General features: G+C 59.2%; 1 protein-coding gene across 4 annotated transcripts in view; it reads right to left on the bottom strand.

The window, feature by feature from the left end:
- NFIC (nuclear factor I C) overlaps positions 1-27,713 on the bottom strand; it is a 60,147-nt gene that overhangs the window by 15,827 nt on the left and 16,607 nt on the right. For all 4 annotated transcript variants that reach the window (XM_032883536.1, XM_032883535.1, XM_032883538.1 and 1 more), the window contains exon 3: positions 2,950-3,021. In XM_032883536.1, the coding sequence (XP_032739427.1) occupies positions 2,950-3,021 (72 nt within the window). The remainder of the gene's footprint in view (positions 1-2,949; positions 3,022-27,713) is intronic.

Raw genomic sequence — 27,713 nt, 5'->3', positions numbered from 1 at the left:
ACTTCTGCCTAATGTCAGAGGAAGAGGGACCCACCTCTCTGGTGTGGGGTGGCCAGGACTCATTTTATGGGTTTGGAAACAGGTTGGCTCCGAGAGGGCGGGAGGCCTGGCTGACCTCAGACAGCTGGGAGGCCTGTTGTGCCCCCAGAGGTCCACTCGGGCAGGACTCACTTACTTGACAAGCACTGACCAAGTGCCTTCAGTGTCCAGCTCCAAGCTAGGCGCTGTGGACACTGTGGGAACGAGGCAGACACAGTGGCCCGCTCTCCTGGGACTCACTGTCCAGTGTGGGCAGTGGACACCACGTGACATCAGTAAGGCATAAAACCCTGTATGTAAATTGTGCACAGAGCCGTGGTTTATGACAGCCCCGACTGGAAACAATCCATCAGCATACTAACGGAGCCACAAAACGTGGTCCATCCACACAGGGAGCGTCCCTTGGCCGCGAGCAGGAGTGAGGCGCCCCACAGGCTGCGCAGGGACGGACCCCAAGCCCATGACGCTCAGGGAGGGAACCACATGGGGTGTGAGTCCACGCGTGTGACGCATCCAGAACAGGCTCCTCCACGGACAAGAAGGGGGTTCGTGCAGGCTGGGGGGAGGGGATGGGGTTGCTTTTCAGGTGATGGAATGTTCTGGAACTAGACGGTGATAGTTGCACAACAGCGCGAATGCACTTAATGCCACCAACTGTACCTTTGCTGTTACGTGAATTTAACCATGATAAAAATAAATTTAGGATCATGAAGTCCAAGGTGCCACGTGTCATGCGGTGGTAGGCAGGCAGGGCTGGGGGGCCTGCTGGAAAGGGGAGCTGCTTTACACAAAGGACTCTCAGGAGGCCTTGCTGTGGGTGACATTTTACCAAGACCTCCTGGTAGGGGTGGATAAGAGGAGTGGATGCATTAAAATTGAGGAGATGGAAAGAATGGCAAGTGTTGGTTGCCATGATTGGAGTGATCTTAAACTTGCTGTTTTGCTGCCTCCCCGGGCGCCACAGTATTCCCACCGGTGGCCCAAGCAAAGGCCCTGGGGTTGGAGGCCAACAGGGCTGGAGTGAAAGGAGCCAGGGAGGGTGGTCAGAGTGGGGACCAGACCAGCAGGTGGGCAGCTCTAAGCTTTTTGGGGTGGTGAGAACAGTTCTTCCCCAGGCCCCCAGGGGGCAGCACGGGCCACAGGGAGCTGACCTTGATGCCCAGCTTCCCCAGCTGTGGGAGACCCAAACCCTGGCCCGTCCAGAAACTGCAGCCTCCCTGGTTAGGAGCTTTGCGAACACCATTTCTTGTGCAGTTAACTATATTCCCAGCCCCGTGCTGGGGGGCTCAGGGCCACAACATCCCTGGGAGGGCAGGGTGAAGGCCCCCCAGTGTCCAGGGGAAGTGGCCATGGCCATTTCCTGCCACCCAGCTGGCCAGCTGGTGTCAGCACGCCCCTCCGCCTTCCCCCCACCGGGGTTTCCTGTTTGTGCAGCACTCGCCCAGCTCCATCTCCTGGGGACTCCCTGGCGGGTGGGAGGAAGTGCTTTCCTCTGCCAGACGCTGGAGCTCCCCATGGGACCAGGCCAAGTGCCGCTGCCCCCGCCTGCCTTGAACATCTGGCTTGGAGGCAGGCGCCTGGAGATCACAGGAGGCCAAGGAGGACTCAGGGTCACAGACGCCCAGTGGTGAGCAGCCTGGGGGGCTGTGAACCTCCTGGAACCCTCCGGCCTCCCCATGCTGGTCCTTCCCACAGGGATGTCCTCACCCACCGTCTCTTTCTTCTATTTATCCTTCCTTCCTTTTCATCTCTCCTCCCTCCTCGCCCCTGGTATGCCATCGCTCTAGTTTCTCTTTCTCTCTGCTTCTTCCCTCCCTCTCTCTTTTTCTTTCTGCAAATATTTATTGAACACCTGTTGTGTACTAGGTCCTATTCAAGGCACTGAGGACACAATAGTGATCAGGATAGACAAAAGCCTCTGCCCTCAAGGAGGTGACGCTGCATTAGAAGAGAGACACACATGTGCGGTCACTAAGCAACTAAGCAAATACATATGCACTCACTAACTTCCTCAGAAGGAAATAAAACAGAAGGTGGACATTGAGAGTGGCTAAGGCTGCTTGAGATCAGATCTCAGGTGAGACTCAGGAGATCCAGAGGCAGAGACAGAGAGAGAGCACAGTTAGCTGTCCAAATAGCAAGCAAAGCACATGCAAAGGCCCTGAGGCAGGGACTGGACCTGGATCGTTGGAGGAACAGCCAGGAGGCTCATGTGGCTGGAACAGAAAGAGTGAGGGGGACACAGGGTGGAGGGGAGGGCAGGGAGGGTACAGGGACAGGTCCTGCAGGTCCTTAGGGGTCAGGGAAGGACTTTTACCCCCAGGGAGGTGAGAACCCTCACAGCTGTGAGCAGAGGAAGGCAGGACCTGACTCAGGTGCCCACAGGTGCTCTCTGGCTACTTCAGGGAGGACAGATTGGGAGTGAGAGGACAGAAGCCAGGGGACCAGGGTAGAGGCGACCGCTCTGGTCCAGGGAGCAATCATGGGAGCAGACCAGAGCAGAAGCCGGGCCTCTGCAGCTTCTGAATCCTTTCTGTTCTCTGGGGCTCTGCTCCCAGCCCTGCCTGAGGCCCTCCCACTTCCCACCAACGTAAACATCTGTTAAATGTCTCACAGGACTGCAGGGCCCCCTGGGGCCTCTCTTGTGAGGTGAGCACCTCAGGGACCAGACACTGGGAGCTGAGGGTCGTGGGTTCCCACCCCATCTTCCTGGGTGCCCCAGGAAGGCCTTTTAACCTCTCTGAGCCTCAGCTTTCCCATCTACACAATGGATCAACAGGGGCACCTGTCCAGGGCATGTCTGTGGAGAATGAACCCAGGAATGTCTGTGAGGTGCCCATGCAGGGCCATGCAGGGCCACGCAGAGCACACAGGGTCCTCCCGCTCACCCTACGCTGTCCCCAGACTCACCCAGTGTGATGGGCTTGCTGTCCTCCTGGTCGGAGCCCATCCCTGCCCGGGGACTGCCACTCTGCTCCGCGTCTGCAGAGAGAAGGGGGAGGAGGTGGTGACACTGCAGGAAACCCCACCCCAGGGGGAGAGGTGACACCCGTGCTGGGGCCAGGCTGGGTAGTGCCGTGGAAAAGTGGTCCCCGATGTGCCCGGGCCCTGGGATCACCGCTTGGCCCCTTCCCTTGGCTGCTGCCCCACGGGGTCATGGGCGTCCAGAGGGTCCCCTACACAGCAGAACCCATGTGCACGGCCTGGCTCAGTCGCAGGCTGGAGATCTTCCCCTCCCTGAGCCTGTTTCCTCTTCTCTGAAATGAACGGAGCTCATTTCCTAACTCGTGAGGGTAACTCACTCACCCTGCCTTCACCCAGGAGGCAGGAGCTATGGTTTATGCCCATTTTACAGATGGGGAAACTGAGGGCCAAAGAGATGAGTCCTTGAGCCCTCAGCGCACCCCCCCGGCCTCTGCCCTTGAGGTCCTGGGGGTCCAGCCCTTGGTCTTGGGTTGTCACGCAGGGGCCCCCAGGAGGGGGCAGAGGGGCTTCCCCCTGCCGCTACTCTACCCCTGCCCACCCCCCTGGCTTGGGGGCTCCCTCCCACCCTGGCGCCCGCCTCTCCATCTTATCTAAAAATAATCAGGCTCCTTGGCAGACGGGCGAAGCAGACAGACGCTGAGCTCAGCATTATCAGCTCTGGAGGACTGGATGGCGAGCAGCGCCAACCCCCCTCTGCACTCCCTCCACATCCACCCAGGACCAAGGCAGGGGTTGGGGGGAGCCCATGGTCAAGCCCAGCCAGACAGAACCCCCGGCCCTACCTAGTCATCTCTCAGGTCAAAGACCAAGGTGGTGGGAATCACCATCGAAGGCCAAAGAAAGAGAATCTGCTCCTTCCGCCTGCTGCATCCCAAAGCCAGACCCAAATGCTGTGTGACCTCAGGCAAGTTGCTGAACTGTTCTGAGCCTCATTTGTCTCTTCAAATGGGTGCAAGCACCAAGAGGTGGGAAAGAGAGACTACCGAGAACTGGTTCCCTGGGGCTGTCCACACGTTGTTATTATTGTTGGTGTCATGTTTCAATCCCGAACACGACCGTCAATGTGATGCTTCACTGTTCCCATTTGAGACGTTCCCTTAAATCCCTAAGAGAGCCACGCATCTGGCGTCGTCATTGGACCCATCTTACAGACAGGAAAACTGAGGTTGAAACAATGAAGGAGCACCCACTTCTCCCTTAGGAGGTTGATCTGCATTAGTTTGCATGCGTGCCCAGACATCCCCATGCGGCCATGCCTGACGCGTCTGGCTTCTGGGCTCAGACGCTGGGTGCCCATCCCAGCTCCGAGAGCCTCAGCGGTGAGGACGGGGCCCCCAGCAACCCTGGGGTCCGTGCTGATGCCTCCCAAAGCAGCCATGAGCCCTCACCCTTTGCCCGGTGGCTTTGCACATACTGTGCATTGAGCATCTCCGGGCTGCCCAGATTGGCGGGGCCCTAAAGGGCACCAGAGCGAGGACCGGTGCCTCGGTTTTCCCACTCACGACAGGAGTGGTTGAGGGAAGCCACAGTCGTGACCCACTGGGCCGGGCACGGCTGGGCAGCGGCTGAGGGGAGTGTACCTGGCTCGGCCCCACGCCCTGTGGCTGCTCCCGGGCTGGGCAGCCAGTGGCCCCTTGGCGCTGGCCACTCCTGCTTGGATGCCATGCGGCTGGGCACGGGTGACTCCTGCGTTGGGAAGAGCCCAGCCTGGGCAGCCGGCCGTCGGGCTGCGGGCCTCGGGCACAGGACCCTCTTGCAGAACTGGTGTCCACGTGGACTTAGCAGGCGGCAGTGCCCGCCTGGCACGCGGGTGCAGCCCCAGGAGGGGGGCATGTTCCCCGAGCGCCGTCCGCAAGCTAACGCCGGGGAATCAGGGCGCTGGGCCTGGGACTCACCGCTCCCTGAGCCTCACTCTTCTCATCCGGCAAGTGGGCGCAACTCCAGCTCCTCTCTCAGAGGCCGCGCTGAACCGGAAGGGTGGTAATGGGGGCAACATGCTGGCCCACACGGTGGGGGGCTCACCCTCAGCACCTCAGCAATCGGAAGGGGGCGTCTTATTATCATCAGTGCGATTTCCCCCATTTATGTTCCGGGCGCTGGTACTTTGCACCCACCGAGAGCGATGGCCCTGGGCTAAGGCTGGCTCCAGCTGGGAGCCCTTATCCCCGTGTTCATTCACTCTGTGACCTTGACCGCAACCACGCGACCTCTCTGAGCCTCCGCTTCCTCAGAGTGAAACGGGGAAGATAGTAAAACCCGCGCCCTGGCTTTGTCAGGGCGCCAAGTCAGCTAATAAGACGTGCAAAAGGGTTGGCATGGACTGACATTCAAAAAATGGTAGTTTGGGGAGCGGCCGAAAACAATGGTGTTCTTAATTTTGGTCTCTAAGTGTTCGTTGCTGGCATGGAGAACGGGGCCCGGTTTTGTGTGTCCATCTTGTATCCCGCAGCCCCACTGGACACATTCGGTAGTTCTAGGAGATACTACGTTTGTATAGATTTCCTTGGAATTTTCTTAGCCCAGGGCCATCATGTCCTTGATAAACACGTGCCGCTTTCTCTCTTCCTCTCATCTGTATGCCTCCGATTTCCTTTTCTTGCCTTATTGCTCTGGTGAGGACCTCCAGCACAGTACCCAACACAAGGGCTGAGAGCAAGGGTGCCTTCTTGCTTCTGATCTGGGGAGGGGGGAGCTCCCTCAGTCTCTCACCACTGAGTACGAAGGTAGGCGTGGCTCTCTGCTGACCCCCCTCACTAGGCTACAGGGGTTCTCTTCTCTTCCTAGAGTCCCGAGAGCTTTTTCTTTTCTTTATTTTAATGAAATAAGTGTAGTTTCTAAACAATGATGCTGTAATTATATGCTATCTCATTACATTTTTAAAATTTAGTTTTTAGATTGTGCTTAAAGATACACAGCATACACTCTACCATTTAAACCATTTCTAAGGGCCGCCCGGGTGGCTCAGTTATTGAGTGTCTGCCTTCAGCTCGGGTCATGATCCCAGGGTCCTGGGATCGAGCCCCGCGTCGGACTTTCCCACTCCCCCTGCTTGTGCTCCCTCTCTCGCTGTCTCATACTCCCTGTCAAGTAAATGGATAAAATCTTAAAAAAAAAAAAAATTCTAAGCGCACAGCTCAGTGGCATGAAGCAAGCTCTTCCCATCCTGCAGCCACGCCCACCCTCCATCTCCAGAACTTTCCATCCGTCCCCACGAAGCACAGACTCCCCACCCCCTGCCCCAGCCCCGGCTCCCACCCTCTCCTCTCTGTCTGCGAGGACGGGACTCCTCTGGGGACCTCCCGGGAGTGGGGACCTGCGGGACGGGTCCTTCTGGGTCTGGCTCCTCTCGCTGAGCCCCGTGTCCTCGGGGTCCCTCCGCATGTGGCAGGGGTCAGAATGTCCTTCCTTTTAATGATGCCATCTTATTCTTAATTACCTCTCACCTTCAGAATCTTTCTCATCCATCTGCGGACCGTTTGCCTGTCATTCGACTCCTGAACCCTCCCACCTTCCACAGCCATCCAGCGTGAAGGCCACTAGCCACGTGTGACTTGAAATTCACACCCACTAAACTGAAACTGAGTTAGAACTTCCAGACTTCAGTGGCACGTGTCACCTCTCAATGCTCAATGGCCCACGAGCCTTCCGGTGACCGAACCGGATGGCACCGAATGTTGCCATCCGCACAGAAAGTTCCACCAGGCTGAGGGCCCCTGGAGGTTTCCATGAAAACTCCAGAGCAAAGGGGCACAGGTAAGCCCTCCTGTCCCGTCTCCGCACACAGCCGGCCCTAAAACGCACTCTCAGGTCTGAACAGATGTGCCCAGAGAGGACAATGTCGAAAGGATGGCTGGTGTCTGATGCCCCACGACGCCCCAGGCCCCAGGCTAGGAGCTTTCACGAGCCGAGTTTCACTGGGTGAAAAATTTCCGGCACCATCGGATTCAACCCGCCTGGCCGGTGGGTTTGGTAAACTGAGGCCCACCTCAGAAAGTCTATACCCCAAAGCTGATGCCAAGTTAAAGAAACTGTGTGCCTAGCACTGAGTACCTTTGCTGTTCAGGGCAGTATCTGGGGACGTCCCTAGGTCGCCATGACAATGGGGGTGCTCCTGGCATCGAGTGAGTGGGGCCAGGGATGCTGCTCAGTGCCCCTCCCCCCAGTGCCCAGGACGCCCCTGCCCCTGCAGAGAACAACCCGGCCCAGAGCCGGCAGTGCCAAGAGGGGAGACCCTGGTCTGGACACACCCATTTTCAGTGGGGATGAAAGCGCTTTTGGTGGGGCGCGGGGGATGGAGAAGCTGGACAATTTTGCTCTTTTGTGTATAAAACATGAAAACATGAATATAAATACGGCACCGGAATAGATATGTACCTGTGATATGAAACCTTCATGGGTTGCAGGGATTAAAGGAAAAAATGTCTACAAAGGATCTGCTGGGGCGGCAATGATAAAAAGAGGGGGTACATTTTGTACCCTAGTGAATTTTTAAAGGACTGTAAAGGGAGAAAGGAGAGTATGTGACAGAAACTGGATGAGACCTGCCAGGTCGTAAATATTGACCCTCTGGGCCTTTACTGAAAGTCAGCTGACTTCCCGCTGTGTGTCGTCCGGCAAGTTCTTGACATCTCTGAGCATCCTTTCCCTCATGCCTAAACTGGATGTGAACCACATGACACTTATTCCTTTCCTTTGGAAAGGAGCTGATTGATGGGCACCTCCTGGGGGACACAGCAGTGACCAAGATGGACAAAAGGCCTTGCCCTCATGGCACTCATGTCCTGAGGGGGGAGCGACAGGCCATGACTAAGTAAGCAAATACGCCAGGAGGAGAACCTCAGGCTGTGCCGAGTGCAAGGGAGGCCAAACCACCGGGAGGGAGAGGGGCTTAGGCCAGAGCTCCTGGGAGGGCTGATAAGGCCACTCCACGTGAAATGGTCCATTCTGGTAGTTAATACTTAGTGAGTCATTTCTTTGACTATACTGGGCCACCATGTTTCACCTCCACTGACTTATTTAATCAGCAAAACTCCCCCAGGGGGACAACATGGATGGAGCTGGAGAGCAGAACAGTGAGAGAAGTAAGTTAGAGCAAGGGAAGTATCATAGGATCTCATCCATGTGGAATTGAAGAAATAAACAAGCCAGTGGTGGGGGTGGGGAAGAGAGAGAAAGCAGAAGACCCACTGTGGACTGTAGAGGACGAACAGGTGGTCACCAGAGGGCACGGGGTGGGGGACGGGGGACACAGGTGATGGGGATTAAGGACTGCACTTATCAGGACGAGCACGGGGTCACGTGTGGACTGCTCACTCACCATATATCGTATCCCCAAAACTGGGGTGAACTCACCCAACACGGTACCTTAACTAGATCAGAATTAAAATTAAAAACTTACTGGGGCGCCTGGGTGGCTCAGTGGGTTAAGCCGCTGCCTTCGGCTCAGGTCATGATCTCAGGGTCCTGGGATCGAGTCCCGCATCGGGCTCTCTGCTCAGCAGGGAGCCTGCTTCTCTCTCTCTGCCTGCCTGCCTCTCTGTCTACTTGTGATCTCTCTCTGTCAAATAAATAAATAAAATCTTTAAAAAAAAAAAATTAAAAACTTACTTTAAAAGTTTACCCTGACTAAAAACAAACAAACAAACAAAAAACCCAACTTCCCCAGGAGGGACATTCAATTCTCATCCCCATTTGCCAGAGAGGGAAACTGAGGCACAAGATAGCTTGGAAGCAGGCTCCTCGTTGTTTCCCGTGCTTGCTGACAAGGTGAGGCCTGGCGGGGGCCCTGTTCCAGGGGTCCCCTCTCTTGTCGATGGTTTGCAGTGATCCTGGGGGTCCGGACCCTGGTCTCTGACCCATCAGATAAAGCCCCTGGCTGGGGGTCCCAGCTCAGCAGAGCCCCCAGACCCTATTGTACAGGCCAGTGTACCACCTGCCTTGCAGGGTCGGCTCCTCACGTGCCAGATGACCCCCTACACGGCAGACATCAGGTGATATGGCTGACACCCTAGAGCAGCAGTGGATGGAGTTACTCAGAGAGGGTGAGCAAGTTACCCAAGGCCACACAGCAAGACTGGTTTTCTCTCTCTTCTCTTAGAAACACATATATGCAAACATCTTCTTGGGTTTCAGACCACATCCACCGCTAGCTCTAAAATGCTGTTTGCTTGTGTTGTGAGTTTCCTCAGGACCTGGTCGACTCCCCCACTGCCCTGAGCACGCTGTTCCTGGGGCCCACTTCAGACCCAGCCTTCCCTCTTGGCACTCAGTGTTGCTCAGAAGGTCTTCTCCACACGAGGAAAACACAAGACGTGTCTCCTATGTGAAAACTGAAGCAGAACATGGCCAGGCAGAGAGAGAGGAAGAAGCAGGCTCCCTGCTGAGGAAAGAGCCCGATGCGGGGCTCGATCCCAGAACCCTGGGATCACGACCTGAGCTGAAGGCAGAGGCTTTAACCCACTGAGCCACCTAGGCGCCCCTTTCTAGAGCTTTTAAAACACACTGGAGGCCCGAGGGAGGGTGGGCAGCTCCCAGGCCAGGCTGGTCTCGGGCGCCTCATGGAGGCCAGAGACGCATGCGGTCAGTCCTGGCCCCGGCGTGTGACCTGGCACAAGTCACATCTCCCCACTCTGAGCCTTGGTTTCCCCATCTATAAAGGGAATATTCTCAAAGGGCTGCCTTCCTGCATGGGCACGCGGTGGAAACCTGAGGCACTCTGGAAGAGGAAGGGCCCATCACAGATAAGGGGTTTGGTGACAGTATTTTTCCAAACTCAGAATTTAAATGAACTGAGTCCTTCCTTTGCCAACTGCCCTCCAGGGCTCCCCTCTCCCGCGCCCCCCCCCACCCCGTCCCCCAGGCCCTGCAAGACCTGCCCCGTCCCCTCCCCGCTCTCCCCTCCTCCTGCTCCTCCCCTCCCGTCGCCCACTCTGCTCCAGCCACACGGGCCTCTCTGGCTGGTCTTCCAACAAAGCAGGCAACTATTGTCCCCAGGACCTTTGCACAGGCTGTACCCTCTGCCTGGAACTCTGTTCCTTCCGCATCTACAAGGCCAACCCTCTCCCATCATCCTGGGACCTTCCTCAAGGGCCTCTTTCTCCACGAGACACACGAGGCACTTCGGCTCCCACAGGAAACAGCCACACTCGTGCGTGTCGAAGGGACACTCTGGCCACCGACTACAGCCATACTGCAAGCGAGTCCCTGAGCTGGCCTGGGCCCAGTTCTCCCGACTTCCTGGGTCTGCAGGGAGTTCCCGTGCGGCCAGAACGTCACCACCTCCTGGAGCTTTTTGCTCAAACAAGCACATGACCGTGGTGACAGTAGAAATGTACACTGGAGCCCACTGACGGAGTGTACAGACTGTTCTTTCCTGTCCATGGCCATGAGCCCAAATTTGGTCTGTCCCAGCCCAGGACAAAGGCGCCGACGGGCCTCCGGTCCCGCCCTTCCTGCCCCGGGAGCAGCCACCCCTTGGCACCAGACAACTCCCTTCAACCTGGTGGCTCCAACTTCCGCCGCTCATACTGGGAGATCAACGCACAGCCGGACGGTCACCTCACAGACGTTTAGCGATCCTTTACCACTCGCCAGGCGTTGGCGGGAGGCGGGGGGAGGATGGCAGCGCGCCAAGGGAGGGAGAGACAGGCAGGAAGTGAACACACAGAGGAAGATGGAGATAATTTTGCCTGGTTCTACGTTCCAGCGAGGTCAGAAAGCTGGGTGAGGGGACGGAAAGTGGCTCTGGGGGAGACTTTCGACACAGATGTCAGGCGGGGCCTCTAGGAGGGGGCCTTAGCCACGGCGTCCTAGGAGCCGGGCAGAGGCACAGTAAGTGCCAAGGCCCTGGGGCAGGAATAAACCTAGGATGTCTGAGGCCATGTGGCTCCAACATGGTGAGCCCAGGGGAGAGAGCTGGGCCGCACAGGCCACGTGGCTGCTGTGAGAAGCTCGGGCCCGATTCTCGCGTGCCACGTGGAGTGCCATGATTTCAGCTCTGGTAGGTTCGACAGCACCACCAGCCAGGAGGCCAAGCAGAAGCCGGGAGCTTGGAGCGTGGCAGCGGGAACGTGAGATGGGGCAGCCGCTCCCTCGGAAAGTTAAACACAGAGTCCCCATGACCCAGCAATTCCACTGCCGCATGTCTACCCCAGAGAGGGGAAAGCAGGGACTCCCCGGGGATATTCACACCCCTGTGTGCACGGCAGAGGGGCTCACGGCCGCCACAGATGGACGTCACGCCAGTGTCCTCAGTGTGTGGACACACACAGCTTGGTCCGTCCCCACACGGGAACACAGCCCAGCCTTAGAAAGGAAGGGACACTGACCCCTGCCATCACGCGGAGGGACCCCGAGGACACGGGCTTCAGTGAGAGGAGCCAGACCCAGAAGGACCTGTCCCACAAGACCCCACTCCCGGGAGGGCCCCAGAGGAGTCCCATCCACACAGAGAGGAGAGGGTGGGAGCCTGGGCTGGGGCAGGGGGTGGGGAGTCTGTGCTTTGTGGGGACAGAGTCTCCGTGTGGGGGGATGGCAGGTTCTGGAGCCGGAGGGTGGGGGTGTGAGAGTACTTTCCGCCGCTGAGCTGTGCGCTTAGAGACAGTTAAGATGGTACACTTTATGTTATATGTTTTTTTTTAGCCACAAGAAAACACACACATTAAAAAAAAGTCTCTGGTGCTGGGCGAATTCTAGAATCTGGGTGGCTGGGAGCCCAGGCAGGTGTCCCGGTAGACGGAAGAGCCCGGCCCAGGGTGATGGCTGGGGACGGACAGACGGGTCATTGTTAATTTGTCATTGGGACATAGAAAGGACGGGATCTGATGAGATCAGAGCGACACTTCTCTCAAACCTGGCAGGGGGCTTGAGACGTGGGAGAGCCCAGAGTTCCCGCCTGGGCCCTGTGGCGTGTCCGCCCGGTCGGCATGGGCTGCCCGGAGAGCGAGCCGGATTTACGTTCCAACCTTCGCGGGCTTCCAAACGTAGCTGGCTCTGGCGGCTGCCACGTCTGCCTTTCGACACCAGCCAGCAAGAGAGGAAACCAAAGCCAGGCCCTGGAATTCCCAGCTCCCGGGTGTCACCAGCCATTTTTAAACATTAGCCAGCTCAGGTTCAACTTTCTCTGTCCTGGAAGGCCATGCCGCACACAGGACCCTGGCCTTTGTCCTTCTCGCCGCCGCTGCCCTGTGCCTTTCCTGCCCCCTCCCCCTCGGGCAGGCTGCAGCTACCTTCCCTGGCCCCGTTCTAAGAGCTCCTTCTCTGAACACCCTCTCCCTTGGCCCCTTGTCCAAGCCTGTGCCCTAGTCCCCAGCACACTGGACTGAGTCTGGGCTATAAATATATGCAGTTCCAAGGTCCTCCCTCCCTGTGGCCCCCAAGGCCCTGCCTAAACTGCCCTTCCCCCTACTGCCCCGTCCCCTCCCTACCCTCCCCTCCTTCCTCTCTCCCCTTGCTCATTCTGCTACAGACACAGACACACACACACACACACACCGCTCCCCACAGGTCCTCCAACATGCCAAGCCCGGTGCTGCCCCAGGGCCTTTGCACAGGTTGTGCCAGCTGCCTGGAATGCCTTTCCCGTAAATGCCTGCCTGGCTCATCCCCCTCAATTTACTCAAGTCTCTGCTCAAATGTGGTTTATGTGTCCACAGCCTCCGGGCACAGGATCTGGGCTTGATGTTAGAGAAGTTTGGGAATCCACTTCCTCATGTCCCTCCCAAGAAGTGTGACAACAGACGCCCATGTATGTCCAGTTATGTGACGACCGGCTTCGTGCCCCTGAGCCTCCACCCCCATCCCACACTAGTGTCTGCGTGAATCCCAGCACAAGACGAAACTGTGACCCTTTTATTTAACACACGCACCGAGCACTTACTGTGCACCAGGCCCTATTCTAGGCTCTGCGGACACAGCAACAAACAAAACAGACCCAAAGTCCTGCCCCACAAGGTTCACGGTCAAGGATTTTGTGCCCAGTATCCCAAGGAGGGCCGGGGGTCAAGCGGCAGAAGGAGGGCTTCAGGCTAAACTTGGACTTCGCTGGGAGCGTGACAGTGGGAGCAGAGGTTAGACCGCCCTGGGCTGTGAGGAACTCCAGCCGGAATCCCCGCTCCCCCAGCAGAGCCCCAGGGGGCTCAGAACACAGACTCCCAAACCCAGCAACAATGAAGTCGACCCGCTGTGTGACCTCCGCAGATGTGCCTTCCCTCTCTGAGCCCTCATATCTCCCTCCAGAGGATCCGAAACCCCTTCTCCAGGGGCCATTTGGACAAATCAAAGGGAAAAAAAGCGAGACGCCTGACGTCCAAGGCAATGCGCTCATCGGCCCCCCGGGGAATCGTCTGGGAAACGCCGACAAGAAGCAGGGGACCCGAGAGGCGAGGGAGGGCCCGGACGGGTGACCTCGGGGACGCCGGTCTCCGCCGGGGCCTCCCTCGCCTTGCGCTTCCTGACCCGCGTGTTCCTCGAGTCTGGACCACACTTTCCCTCTTCCTCTCCCTGCCGCCGGCCGCCTGGGCCTGAGCCAACCTGCTTCGGAGTCACTTTCAAAGAAAAGTTTCTGTTTTCTTCCCACCCGGCCCCAGCCCGGCTCCCGCGCTGCCCGGCCTGCTCCGTGGCCTGGCTCCAGCCCCGCCGGGCGCCCGTGGACACCGAGGGCCAGCGGGTCAGGGTCAGGGCCCTCCACCGCCCCCCCCGCCCCCGCTGCCTCCCCAGCACCAGCCCGAGGCCCTGGGCTGCACTTGGGGGTGCCACCCCGTCCCCGGACGCCCGGCGGGAGCTCCGGCCCGGCCGTTTCGGGGCGCCCGGCCTGAGCCCCTGGTGGGGAGGTCCCCGCAGGCCCGAGGGCCCCCCCGGAGGCCTGCAGGCTGGGACTAGTCCCACCCCGGGACGCTTCTGGCCGCCACGCCACCTTATGACATCATTCTCTGGCGGCCATTTTCTCCACGCGCCCTCCCCCGGTTCCAGATGCTTCTGCCGGCCCCAGCGGCCATTTTGTCCGCGCAGGAGGCGCTGGCTGGCACGGGGCTGGGGCTGGGGCGGGTGGGGCGGCCGGGGGGTGCCCCTCGGGGCTCCGAGGGGTTCAGCGTGCGCCCGCCGGGCGGCCCTCGCTGCCACTCGCGCTCCGCACTCCGGGTGGCACCGGGGCCGGGAAAAACAGGTTAAAAATACCCACACGCTTGGCTTCCCCCCCCCCAGCCCGGTCCCCTCCAATGTCAAATGTGTCAACGCCACCCGGGGAGGGGGCAGACTTAAAATAACTTGCTGTTTACATTTGGAGCAAATTCTTGGCTCCTCCAGCAGCCAAGCCAGGGCCTCCGCCCGCCTCCCTGGCAGGCCCGCCTCGGCGGCCGCTGTGGGGGGACCAGGGGGCGAGCTGGGGGGGGAGCTCAGGGGCCACATGGGCCCGGGCTGAGCACACATGTGCGGGCCCAGGAGGGGACGGCCAGCCCCGGCAACATCTGTGACGGCAGGGTGGATGGCGCCGGCGGGAGCGCCAGGGAGCACCAGGGAACACCCTCTTCCCAAAAATGGATGCCGGGGTGGGGGCTGCCTGGCCAGGCTGGGGGGCATCCGAGGGGCCACGGCCCCTCCCAGCTCACCCCGCTTCACGTGTTTTTTGGGCCGCACCACACACTCAGCAGTCCCGGGGCAGTCAGGAGGCCAGAGGCCAGCAGCCTTGCCACAGGAGGCGGGCACCAAGGGAGGGCCTCGGAGGTGGGCAGAGGCCTGTTCGGGGGCTGTGTGGCCGCAGGCCAGTGCTGCCCCCTCTGGGCCTCCCAGGAAAGCACCCTGGCCTTGGAGAGGGGTCGGTAGAATGGGCCCCATCCCAGCCTTGTCTGGAAGAGGCAGGGGGTCCCCAAAGGCTGCAGGCCCCCTTTGTGCCTCTGTCCCTTCCTGTACAAAGTGAACGTCAGGTGCAAACACCTCAGACCTTGGGCACTCCGTGTGACGGAGGGGCAAACTGAGCGCCAGAGACGGGCAGGGGCTTGGCCCAAATCTCACCACCAGTAAGCGGACAAGCAGATCCGAGCCCAGGGACCCTTGTTCTGGTGCCCACGCTTTAAACCCACTGCCTCGAATGCAGGCAGAGGTTGGAAACTCGAGGGCCCGAGCCCAGAGGGAGAGGCAGTGGGAAGACTCTTCTACTCTCCTGGCCTTCCTGAGACCACTCTTTGGGGAGCCTGGCACACAGTCGGTGCTCAATCAATGCTCACATGTAGTTGGCACTCAATTGATGCTTGCAGACCAGTGATGACCCTTCCAGCAGGGGCCAGCACACAGGAGGTGCCCAATACACGCTTGCCGCATGAACGACTGCAATTATCCTAATAGGGCTTGGCATACAGCAGGCGCAAACTAAATGCTTGTTAAAGGCATCGGAGGACTGCTGGGAAAACTGGGCAAATATTCAGAGGGAAAGGCCAGATTGAGGGCGATACAGACTCCCATCGGTGTGACACAAGAGGTTTCTGCCCAGGACAGAGCGTGGGATGTCACCCAAACACTCCCCCTGGGTCCTCTCAGGCCCCTGGGTCCTCTGAGGAGCAGCAAAAATCCTCTTTTGAGTAGGTCCCCCCACTGCTCAGGTCCTAAATATCAGAGGGGGGGACCTGCAGCTGAAGAAGCCCAAAGAAGTAACTGAAATCTGTCCCGGGGGGCCCAGGAAGGTTTCCTGGGGGAAGGATACACGCCGCCCTCTGACCTGTGCAGGGAGGCTTCGCCTCACCACCTGCCGCCTCCCTCAACGTGTCTGGCCCTTGCCGGCTCACAGTGGGCAAGATGGTCTTGCGCCAGTGTCTCTACAGAGTGCATGAGGCCAGGTCAGCCCCCTGCCCCCTGCCCCAGGGCCAGGCAGGGGCTGAGGTTCCCGGGCACAGGGAGCACAACAGCTCCCCCTCCATCAGCTAGAAAGCCTGAGCTACCTCGGGAGCCTCCAGGAATCTGCTCTCACATCATCAGTTGGCACCAAAGGGGAACTGGGTGTGTGTAGTGGGGGGCTGTGCTCGCATCCCCCGTGAGTCTCCCCAACACCCCAGGAGGGTGGGTCCGGAACCACAGGCTGGCCACGTAAACCCTCGCAGCCTCTTCCCTGGGTGGCCAGTAATTCCTATGGAGCCCAGGAGTGTGCCCATTTCACGGATCTGCAAACTGAGGCACGGTGAGTGGACTGGAGCCAGGGGCTCTTGTTCCCGGGGCATCAGAGCCACATGATGAGACGACCCCCACCCCGTCTTGCCTCAGCTCAGCTATGTGACTCCAGCCCAGCCCCCTGTTCACTCTAGGTCTCAGTTTCCCCAGCTGTCACATAGGGGCTGGGGAGCACACCATTAGCCTCAGCACCTTTTTCTGCTGGAATGTGGCCAGGCACTGTGGGGATTCTGGGTCTGTGGTCCCATTTTATTGGAACAAAACAGTGCCTCAGAGAGGGCAAGTCAGTTACCCATCTGCTGTCCCATCTCAGTGACTATGGTGGGTCTCCACTTGCACACCTCCCATGCCGGCGGGCTCTCTCCCTTCTGGGTCTCCTGCCTTATTGCCGCTGGTCACTGGAAAGGCGCCTGCTGTATGCTCCACGCTCACTGAACCCACCCAACAGTTACAGGTCGTCACTCCCATTTCGCGGAGAAAGAAACGAGGCACTGAGCCGGGCAGGAGCTGGGCCAAGGTCCCCTACAGTGAGAATGGGGATGAAAATGGGCAAAATGCCGCCGTGCGGGGGCTGGGCACCTGGTAGCAGCTCTCCTGGCCCCCCAGAGCCCCGTGGGCCTCCTAGGATCATATCCAGCTTGTCTGACAGCAGCGCCCGGCTCCAGGAGAGCCCCTGAGCATGTCAGGGGCGCCCTGCCCTCACTTCAACCCTCTCTCCCCTGCATATGCCCAGGCAGGTGCCTGGCCGCAGGCAGGGGGCAGGAGGCCCAGTGCCAGTCTCAGAAGGGCCACGTGATGCAGGTGACCAACTTGCATAGCCCCACTGAGCCCAGGCTGACAGCCAAGGGAACCAACTAGCAATAGGGCTCCTGCCTCTGCCTCCATTATCCCTTTCCTGAACCCGTGCAGTGGCCTGGGTCCCTCAACTCTCAGCACCTCCCTTTCCCACCAGTGTGTGTGCTCCCCACAGTGGCCAGAGGGCGCCTGTGAGCCCTCCAGGGCTCCCACCTCCTTGGGGGAAAGGCCCAAGTCCTTGCAGATGCCCCCAAGGCCCTGCCCATCATACCTGCCCCGTCCCCTCCTTCCCCTCCCCTCTCCCTCCTCTCCCCTTCACCCACTCTTCTCCAGCCCTTGCTGCTCCTCAAACCACTAGGCCCAGTGCTGCCCCAGGACCTTTGCACAGGTGGTTCCTCCCACCTGCAGACGGCCCCCTTTCTATTCTGTTGCCTTTATTTTTTTGATAGTCCTCATCATCAACTGACATTTCATTCTTGTCCTCTGTCTGTTTCTCCCGGTGACTGTGAGCTGCACAAGGGCTGCGGTTCATCTGTCTGGTTCCCTGCAGGGCCCCAGGCCCCAGAGCTGTGCTTGGCCCATCCTGAGCACTGAATCATATTTCCTGACTACCAACTGGCTGAGCACGGAGCCTGTATGTGCTCTGTGCTGGCCTAGACCTCTCGCAGGTCTTAACTCATTGCTCCCTCGGCAACCCCACGAGGCAAGTGAATTTTACAGGTGGGGAAACTGAGGCCCAGGGAGAGACGGCGCTAAGTAACGTCAGAATCAGAGCAGGCCAAGCCAGGGCTCTGTGCCCCAGCCGCTGACCTGCGGCAGCTGCGAGAGACCGGAGTCAACCATAAACAACATCAACAGCAGTAATAATAACGAGGACAAGGTGGCAGCGACGAGCCCGGAATCAGCCCGTTGACGAGGTTCCCCAGTGTGGGTTAGTGCAGGAGCCCCAGAGGGGAGACTCAGGGGACACCGGCCCCTTTAAGAGCTTCCCCCTCCCCAGCTGGGCGCTGGCCCGGCCTCCCCTTATGTAAGCAGGCCAGCTGCCCTTGCATAACCTGCTTACATAAGGAAGCAGGGAACAGGCTTGTCCATCCGGCAGCAACCTGTCCTGGGCCGTCTGTGGGGCCGGCCTGGGGCACAGGAGTGCCGAGGCCACCCAGAGTGGCCACCGGGTGCAGCCCTGTCTAAGGACCCCTGGGGACGCCCCGGGCCCGCAGACTCAGCGTCCTCTGTGCGGGCAAGCGAGAGGCTTCTAGTCTGCAGGCAGACGGGGGCTGCTCCCATTGCTCTGAAGGGGAGACTGAGCCCCAGAGAGGGCAAGTGGGCAGCCCCACGCTTCCCAGGCCTGAGCAGGGGACGGAGGTGGCAGGCCTGTGGTGAGAGGCAGACGGTGTGGCCCTAGCCAGAGCCTCTGCTTCTGAATTTCTCCGTGAAACGGGGCTGAAAATGGGAAGATTCTCCGCAGGGTCTGGTATGCAGCTGGTACTCCATAAATGCAGCCTTCAGCTCAGCATGGGACATGCTTTAAAAGCCTTTTAATTCTAGTCACCAGCTTGCCTCTTGAAAGTACACATGGCCACTGGCCTTACCACCCTGAAGCCACAGGCCAGGAGAGAGGTGAATGCCTGAGCCTCAGGTACCACAGGACAGCCCCATGGGCTTGTGTAGAGTGCCGACTGCATACCAGATTCTGGCCCAGATGCTGTTCTGTCTGCCTAACAAGCCCCGGGGTAGACGCAAGGAGCCCCGGAGACAGACGGGGAAACTGACTGAGGCTCAGAGAGCCGGGATTTGTCTGAGGTCAAAGCCAAGCCCCACCATGCACAAACCATCTCCATCCCTGGGCGGCCCCCGCCAGCCCCCGGACCACCTAACTACGAGAGCCTGGGGATGTCTGGGTATGGAACCCCCACAACGGCTCCCACCCTCACATATCGGTTCTGCCATCTTTGGGAGGGGTGTGGCTTGGGAGTGGAGGCGGCCCCTCTCCTTCCCCTTCTTGCTGGGCACTGGCCCTTTAAGGCAGCTGCTGCCAGGGCTTGTCCCGGGGTTACCCCAAGGGGCGGGTGTGGTCAGGAACAAGGGGCCCATTCAGCTGCTGCTGCCACCTCCGGGCAGCCCACAGGCTGGCCTGGGTGGGAGGCAGGGAGGAGACTGGCAAAGGCAGGGACAGACTCGGTGTGAGCAGAGACAGAGACAGTCACCAGGAGAGAGACAGAGATGAAGAGACAGGGACCCAGAAAGAGACACCTGGCCTCTAGGCTGTGCCTCCTGCCTCCCTGGTTCCCCTGAACTGAGAGTTGGAGGCAGGTCCAACTCCCAGCCAGGAGCAGCCCCCAAAGGTGCTCCTTGATCCCACTGAACCTGGCACCCACTCACTAGCATCGAAGTCCTGTAAGCCCAAAGGGGGGATCCTGGGACATTCTGGGGCGGTCCCTATCATACCTCAAACAGCCCCTTCCCAGGGGACCATTTTGGGCCCTCAGATCTACCAGAGCTGGGTGTGAGTCCCGACTCAAGTCTCTTAGCTATGTGACCTCAGGCCACTGGCTTTCCCTCTCTGGGCCTCAATTTCCCCAACTGTTTTTTTTTTTTTTAAAGATTTTATTTATTTATTTATTAGAGAGACAGAGAGACAGCACAAGTAGGCAGAGAGGCAGACAGGGAGAGAGGGGGAAGCAGCCCCCCGCTGAGCAGAGAGCCCGATGCGGGGCTCGATCCCAGGACCCTGAGATCATGACCTGACCTGAAGGCAGAGGCTTTAACCCACTGAGCCACCCAGGCACCCCAATTTCCCCAACTGTTAAATGCAATTCATGACCATCTCTACCTCGCTGGGATTATGATAAAATGAAACGGAGCTAACAGAACTGAACATCTGCTGAGATCGTAACTTGGTGAGCCCTCAGGCCACCCACAAGTGCCCCGTACATGCACTCCACAGACCAACACACTCGCGTGTGACTCTGCTCCCATCAGGTGTCACGCTGCCTTCAACTGAGGACGTACTGAGCACCTTGCCTGCTGTGAACAGGAGCTGCCCTGGTGTCCCCTGGCTCCACAACGGCCTCCAGAAACACGCCCAGGGTTCCGTGTCCCCACAACCAATAAGCGACAGACACCTACCAGGGATCAAATGAAATCTCGATTCCTATTCCTGGGACTGCCTGGTTTTAGACGCTCACAGTCACACACCCCCACGAAATGCTCCCAAACATCCTGCCCCCAACTGGGGCTGCCAGCCAGCCGGCTACCCCTAAGAAGGCAGCCCCTGCCCCTGCCTGTCAGGAGGGAACCTCAAAGAAATGAAAACCTGCCTCCTTCCCCTCCATACACATCTTTTCTGGAACATTCTGCTCGATACCCTGGTCTTAGGACAGGCTTCCTCGACCGACCTGAGCATTCCAGATCTTTGACACAGAGAATTCTAGAACCTACCCATGGGAGCTCTAGAACCCAGCTCAAGAAAATCCCAGAGCCCATCTTTGGGCGTGCAAACACCCAATGTCAGGAATTCTGGGGCCTGCCCTCAGCGCTCAAAAATATACTTAACAGGTTTCTTGGGTATTGATGAAATCAGTACTTGATTGGAGAACTGCTGCTAGGTTTCACAGTTTGGGAATCCTCATAATCCTGAGAACCCGGCTTGGGATATGTGAGATCTGTTTCCAGTTGCTGAAAAAACTCCCCTCAGAGAATGCGAGAAACTGCCCCCAGTTGTTCCAGAACCCAACCTGCAGAATTCTGGAGCTTGTTCCTTGGTTGGCAAAACCCAACATAATACATTCTGGATCCTGCTTCTAGACACCCAGAAACCCCACCTCAGGAAATTCCTGATCCTGCTCCCTGGCAGTCAAGAACACACTGGAGGAATTCTCCATCAAGGAACCAGCTTGCTGATCAGGGTTCTAGATCAAGGCTCTGGAACAGTTTCCTGGGTCGTTAAATAACCCAACCTCAAAGAACTGTAAGGCTTCTCTTAGCACAGCGGTTCTCAACTGGGGTGATTCTGTCCCTAGGGACATCTGGAGATATTTTGGGTTGTCACAACTGGGGGGGTGGGGCACTCTTGGCATCACAGGGGTCGGGGGTTGGGATGTTGATGACAGCACTGAGGAGGAGAGACCCTGCCTTTCTATAGTCAAAAGCTCCAAGGTGAGGCCTTCTACAACCTTCCCCTTGGATTTTCAGGAAACCAGCTAGGGAATTCTAGAATCCCTCCTTATATATTCTCATATATCCAACTGGGGGCAGATTTGAGATCGGCCTTGAAATTGTCTAGACTTCAGACGCTCTGAAGCAGAGCTCTGAGCCCCGACACGTGGCTGGTCAGAGTCGGGGCGTGAGTGTAACACACCTGCTGAAAGTCAAAAACGGAGAACAAATAAAATCAGGTCAAACATCTCAATAATTTGTCCATACTGATTATGTGTCAAAACGACAATATTTTGGATGCCCTGGGCCAAACGGAATATGTTGTTAAAACTCATTTCCCCTGTACATTTGTACTTTTAAGTGTGGATACCAGAAAAAAAAAAATGAAATTATCGATGTGGCCCTCACTATATTCTCCTGGAGGGAGCAGTTCTGAAGCCCGCCTAGGGGAATTTTTTTTTTCTTAAGGAGGCTCTACGCCCAGCACAGAGCTCAATGCGGGGTTTGAACTCACAACCCTGAGATCAAGACCTGAGCTGAGATCAAGAGTCAGACACGGAACAGACTGAGCCCCCCAGGTGCCCCCCACCCAGGGGGACTGCAGAACTGCCTGGATGGTGAAGAACCCAGCTTAGAAGATTCTAGAACTCCAGCCTTGGGAACTCCAGAACTTGCCTCCTGCAGGATCTGGGAGCCACCTCAGCTCTGACATTCTAGAGTCCTCCTCCCCCCAGACTTGAAAACCCCCTCGCCATATGCAAGGCATTTTCGCTGAGGCCCGAGGGTCCCCCTGACTTCCACTTCCCAACACCCTCCAAGTCAGCCTGGAGCACAAGACGGGTCAGGATGGACTGAACACAGGACCCTTCCTGGGAAGCCTGGGGCCTTGCCCCCACCCCTCTCTGGGCCTCGGTTTCCCCATCTGGACAAGACACGCAGTGTCCCCGTGTGCCCCCTCCCTCATCCGTCACCAACTCTGACCATCTGTGACTTCCTGCCCACACCCAGCTGGAGGAAGAGGGGCTGGCCTGGCAGCTGGTTGGGGAAGGGGGGGTGCCCAAGATGTCCCTAGCTGCCCTTGGCCTCCCCTGGGCTCCCTGGGCAGAGGGCCAAGGGGGCAACTGCAGCCTCGAGGTGCCAGAGATGGCCGCCACAGGTGCAATGGGCTGGCTCCCCCTCCTGCTGGCTCCTTGGGGAGCCTGGCCCTGCCCGGCTGTGTGGATGCGCGTGTGCGCGCGCACACACACACCAGGAGCACTCTGCGGGTGGCCTCGGGAGCGTCCTCACCCCTGCCTGGGCCACAGGGGTACAACACCAGGAGGGGAGCACCTACTCACAGGCACGCTCCCCCTCCCCTTCTGAGTGCCCAGCACCACCGAGAGGTGGATGTCTTCTCCGCTTCCATCGCTGACACTCCCTGCACTCGACGTGCAGAAAGACCGAAGCACAAAGCTGGGTGCCCGGCTGGCCAGAGCTGGGACCGGAGCCGCAAGCCCGTTGAGGGTAATAATCACCGTTACTAAAGGACGACAGCGGACGTTTTTATGACTTATTTATCGTGACAGATACCCACAGAATGCACTATTATTTCTCAGGAACAGCAACAAATCATTGCTTCCATGAGGGCAAAATACACACAGCACCGTGTCCACTGTCTAACTGTCTCTGAGCACACAGCTCGGTGGCGGGAAGCACACTCATCCCATTGTGCAGCCACCCCCCCTCCATTTCTAGAACTTTCCATCTCCCTGCATGGAGACTCTGTCCCCACGAAGCACAGACTCCCCACCCTGCCCTAGTCCCGGCTCCCACCCTCTCCTCTCTGTCTGTGTGGACCGGACTCCTCTGGGAGTGGGGTCCTGCGGGACGTGTCCTTCTGGGTCTGGCTCCTCTCGAGGAGCTCCGTGTCCTCAGGGTCCCTCCATGTGGGGGCAGGTGTCAGGGTCCCCTCCATCCTAAGGCAACATATCACTTTTGAGTGCTTATTGCGTGGTACCCCCGTGTTCTAGCACCCTGCATGCATTCCCTAATTTAACCCCACAGGCCCTGCTCTTACCACGCGCACTTGAGAGGGAAGCAAACCAAGGCCCAGGCAGTGACGTCACTTACCAAGGTCATCCCCACTCTTCCCAACACTGCCAGCGCCCCCCTCGGGCTCCTGGCCTGCTCTGCGTGCACAGCCCTCACCTGCTGGCTGTCTCTTTGCTGCTGACCATGAGCCCGGAGGCCGGCCATCACTATAAATACACTGTCAGCTGGCGTCTGGGCCTCGGCCCCCATGCAGGCACCTTCCCTGCACAGAGACGGCCCGTACACCTGGCTGCCCGGCCCGGGAGGAATCCAGGCTGCCGGGAGCCCCTCACCCCTCCGCCGCCCAGACACCTGGAGCGGGTGACGTGGCCTGCTGCCAGTGGAGAGCCGGTCCTGGATCACAGGTGCCCCTGTGGGCTCCCTGGGAGGGGAGAACAAGGCCCAGGGTCGCAGAGCAGAACTGAGGTGCCCCCCCTCCCCCACTGTCTCCTGGAGCTGGGGAAGAGGATCCAAGAAAGGACTGAGCATTTATGTAGTGCTTCCTGTATGCTTTTTGAGGTCACTGACTCGGGTCCTCAGTGTGGTAGACGCGGTTCTCACACTCCTCATTTACAGACGGGAAACCGAGGCTTGAGACAAGAATCCATTCCACAGGGCCTGCAGCAAGCACGGGCATAAACTGTGTCCGTCACCCACATAAATGGGGGCCCTCCCACCCTCCGTCTCCCAAGGACCCAGTGCTGGGATGAAGATTAAGGGGGGTGGAGGAGGCAGGGGGGGCCTCGGTCGGGGGCCGGCTTGCTCCTCTCCGTACCCCACAAGGTCCCACCTTCCTGCCTTCAGACCAGAGAGGGCAGGGCAGGGCCTGCGGCTGACCCAGGCCCCCTTGCTGCGGACTGAGGCCCCTTCTCCTGCCATCTGAGCCCGGGCTGCGCTTGATGGTTACCTTGGCCCCCAGGCTTGGCCGCCTGTGGGCTCTGGGACGTGGCTCACTGCTCCTTATTCATTCATTCCCCGTGTGTCCAGCACCCCCTGTTCTCGTGGGCGGCAGGACAGGGAGGGTGTGGGTATCACCCAACAGGATTCTGTGTGTTTGAATTCTGCTCAACCTCGCAGGGGCTGTGTGAACTTGGGCCCCCGTCGGAGGGTCTCTGGGCCCGCCTCCCCACCCGTCACATGGGAGGAGCTGACAGTCCCTCGCTGGCAGGCCGGTGGAGAGGATGGAACGAGCTATAACATGTGATGAGCTCAGAACCGGGTGCTCAGTGCTTGGCACACGTGGCACGCGTTGGCTGTTACCAATACCTCTGTCGCGATGGCCTGCTTCCCGCTTCCATCCAGGAGGACTTAGGGACCCTCCCTGGGGCACCCCGGAAGCCCCTCCTGCAGCCACAAGCTTCCCAAGCCGGCCCCTGCCCACAGCACCATTCTGGGCGGTTGGCACCGCACAAGGCGGGAACGGGAGGCCAGCCCGCGGCCGCGTCACCAGATGGGCACCATCTGGGCTGGCGGCTCGGGGCGGGCTGGCAGCTGCTGGAGAGGGCGGGCCTGGCAGCCCCTCCCCCGCCTGAGCCTGGCACTGCGCCCGCCCGCGCCTCAGGTTTCTCAGGCCGCCAGAGGGGGGTGGGGAGGCCTGGCTGGGCTTCAGGGCTGGGCAGGCAGCTTCCCTCTCTGGGCCCCGGTTCCTCCAGGCTCCCTCCCAAACACAAGGCAGGTGGAGAAGTGCCGGGCTCACCCGCTGCTGGCCTCTCTACCACCCTCACCAGGAAGCCACGCGGCAGGCCTCACTGCCCCCCACAGTCCCTGGAGGCCTTCCTGCTCTGTGCCTCAGGCTCCAGGCCATGCTGGCCTCTGGGCCTTTGCACTGGCTGTGCGCCGCGCACCCCCTCCCCCCTAGCCTCGTGCCTGCCACACTCACGCAAATCCCTCCGTGGCTCCCTTGAATCCTTCAGGCCTCATCCTAAGAGCCACCTCCTTGGGGCCTCCCTCTCTCCTCACTCCTCAGTCTGGGGCTTCCCCCCTCCCTGCCCCTCTCCACACTCTGCCCCTGCTTTGTTTTCCTGCCCTTGTTCTTGGTCACTGAACTGCAAATTGTCAGTTTCCGGGTCCCCCACTCGGTTGCACACCCCTCTGCACCCATGTAGCAGGTAGCCCCCTTGTGCCCCAAAGTAGAGCTCACATCACCCTCTCATCGTGGTCCCCTCAGCTGGCCCCTAGGCTGCCCCCAGGGCACACTGAGTCCAGCCCCTGGAATCAGGGCCCTAGGGTGCCTAATGGACACCTGGGGTTGCCCAATTTAGCCCTAGGAGGTGCCCCAGGCTCTGACCCACCTGGCAGCCCCAGCAGAGAAAGGGCCTTCTCAGAGCTCATTCCCAGCCCTCCATCCCCCAAATAAAACTGAGCCCCGGAGAGGAGTGCCCCATCCCCCAGGGCTCCATCCTCAGCCTCCTCATTGAATCCCTGCCCTCCCAAAGGGGCTCCTTGAAGGGGGTCAGGCCACGAACCGTCCAGACAGAAGGAGGAGGGCTGCCAGCAGCTGGCTCTCTCTGCTGTCAGACTGACACCTGCCCGACCAAGAACAGAGACTTCACTGGGACCCAGAATGAGGCTGGAGGTCCTGGAGGGCGACCCCGGCCTGTGGGAGCCTAGAACGCAGCCCCAGCCCCGGGGTGCCAACAAGGCTGCCAACATTGTACCCCACGATTTACCTCCCTCCTCTTCCACCACCATCCAGGGTGGAGGGCTGGAGCCGGCCTCAACAGTACTGCTGGCACTCACACACCCCCTCTGTCCCCCCTGGGCTCTGGGACCTCAGGCAGGTAGGGCCCTTTGCTGGCCCTGTTTCCTCACCTGCGACACGAGTACAACAGTGATTCCCGCCAGGCTGCGGAGAGAATGGGAAAGAACGCCGAAGCCCTCAGAAAAAATATCCGGGGGTGGGGGAGAAAGTGGAGTTAGGAGTCAGGGCTCTCAAGCATACATAGGAGTTTTCTATATGTGAGAGGCCTGCCTGGTATGGGGAGCACTGAGGCAGAGGGTGGAATCAGCAAATGGTAACCGTGATGAGGATGGTAGCAGGGCTGGTGCAGGGGGAGGACAGGGGTAAGAACAGGGGCCCGCAGAGCCCTTGCCCCAAGCCTGGCATTTCCCCCTGCCCCCCCAGGGGCTGCCTGTCGAGCACTTACCACGAGGACCCAACCAGGCAGCTAATCTGAGCGTCCCATTTTAAAGACAAGGAGAGGGGGCGCCTGGGTGGCTCAGTGGGTTAAGCCTCTGCCTTCGGCTCAGGTCATGATCCCGGGGTCCTGGGATCAAGCCCCGCATCGCATCGGGCTCTCTGCTCAGCGGGGAGCCTGCTTCCCTTCCTCTCTCTCTGCCTGCCTCTCTGCCTACTTGTGCTCTCTCTGTGTCAAATAAATAAATAAAAATCTTAAAAAAAAATAAAAATAAAAAAAATAAAGACAAGGAGAGAAGGCACAGAGAGGCTAGGCGACTTGTGTCGGGTCACCCAGCTGGCCAGCCGCCGAGCCAGGCTTGGAATCAGCCCTCGCCTCAGTCCCAGCCAGCTGCGGCTCGGGCGGCTGGGGCCAGCTTGAGCAGGGGTTCCCATGGGGATGATGGAGCCTGCGGGAAGCAGGGGTGGGTACAGCTTTGACCTTCCCCAGCCCACGAGCCAGAAGGCCGATCACACTGGCCGCTGGCCGGCAAAGGCATGGCAGCCGGGGGGCAGCTGGACTAGGAGGTGTCTGGGGAAGCCTGGAGGCCGGGCCTGCCTGCTGAGCCGAGGGGGGAGGGGAGTGGCTGGGGGAGGGGAGGCGCCTGGAGATTGTGCTGACACCGGCAGAAAACTCGCTTCAAAATTTTATCAGCTCAGCACGGAGGAGGTGGGGGCGGGGACAGGCTTAGAGGATGGAAGTGGTGGGAGAGGCCTGGACCGGCATGGCAATGCGTCTGCCACCGAGGCCACCCCTGCCCCCTGCCCCGGACAGCCAGTCACTTTGTCCACCCCTCTGCCTCCGCGGGCCCTAAGGCAGCTCCGCTCCAAGCCCTCAGTGGGTCTGCGGCTGATGGGTGGGGGCGGGGGAGGGGGCAGAAAAGGTCAAGGTCAAGGAATCAAGGTCGAGACTGGGAAAACCGCCCCCACGCCCTGGAGACGGGAGTCCTACAACCTCATCAAATCCTTATCCCATCGCTGGGAGAAGCGCTGCTGTTACCCCCACTCACAGAGGAAACAGAACAGTGATGTGTCCCAAGTCACCCAGCCCACAGGGCGCAAGACTCCCGCTGTCCCCACAAGACCCCACCCCCCACCCCCTGCCCCCAGCCTTCCTTCCTTCAGTCTGTCTCTGATAGTGTGCTCCGTGGGATCTGCCAGGGCTGGGCTTACAAGCTGGGGGCACCCACCTGACACGCTCAGGCTGCCCCCCGGGGTGTGTACCCACATGGGTACCAGACTCAGCCCCGGTGGGGGGGTTGCGGGCTGGTGGGCACGGGCCACGTGACCATCAGGTTCTGTGAGCACACCTGACTCCATCCACATGAAGACATTCCCAGCT

The sequence above is a fragment of the Lontra canadensis genome, unplaced genomic scaffold (genome assembly GCF_010015895.1).
Source record: "Lontra canadensis isolate GAN:19392208 unplaced genomic scaffold, GSC_riverotter_1.0 scaffold88, whole genome shotgun sequence".
In the NCBI taxonomy this organism is placed as follows: Eukaryota; Metazoa; Chordata; class Mammalia; order Carnivora; family Mustelidae; genus Lontra; species Lontra canadensis.
This window is presented reverse-complemented; position numbering and strand designations above follow the sequence as displayed.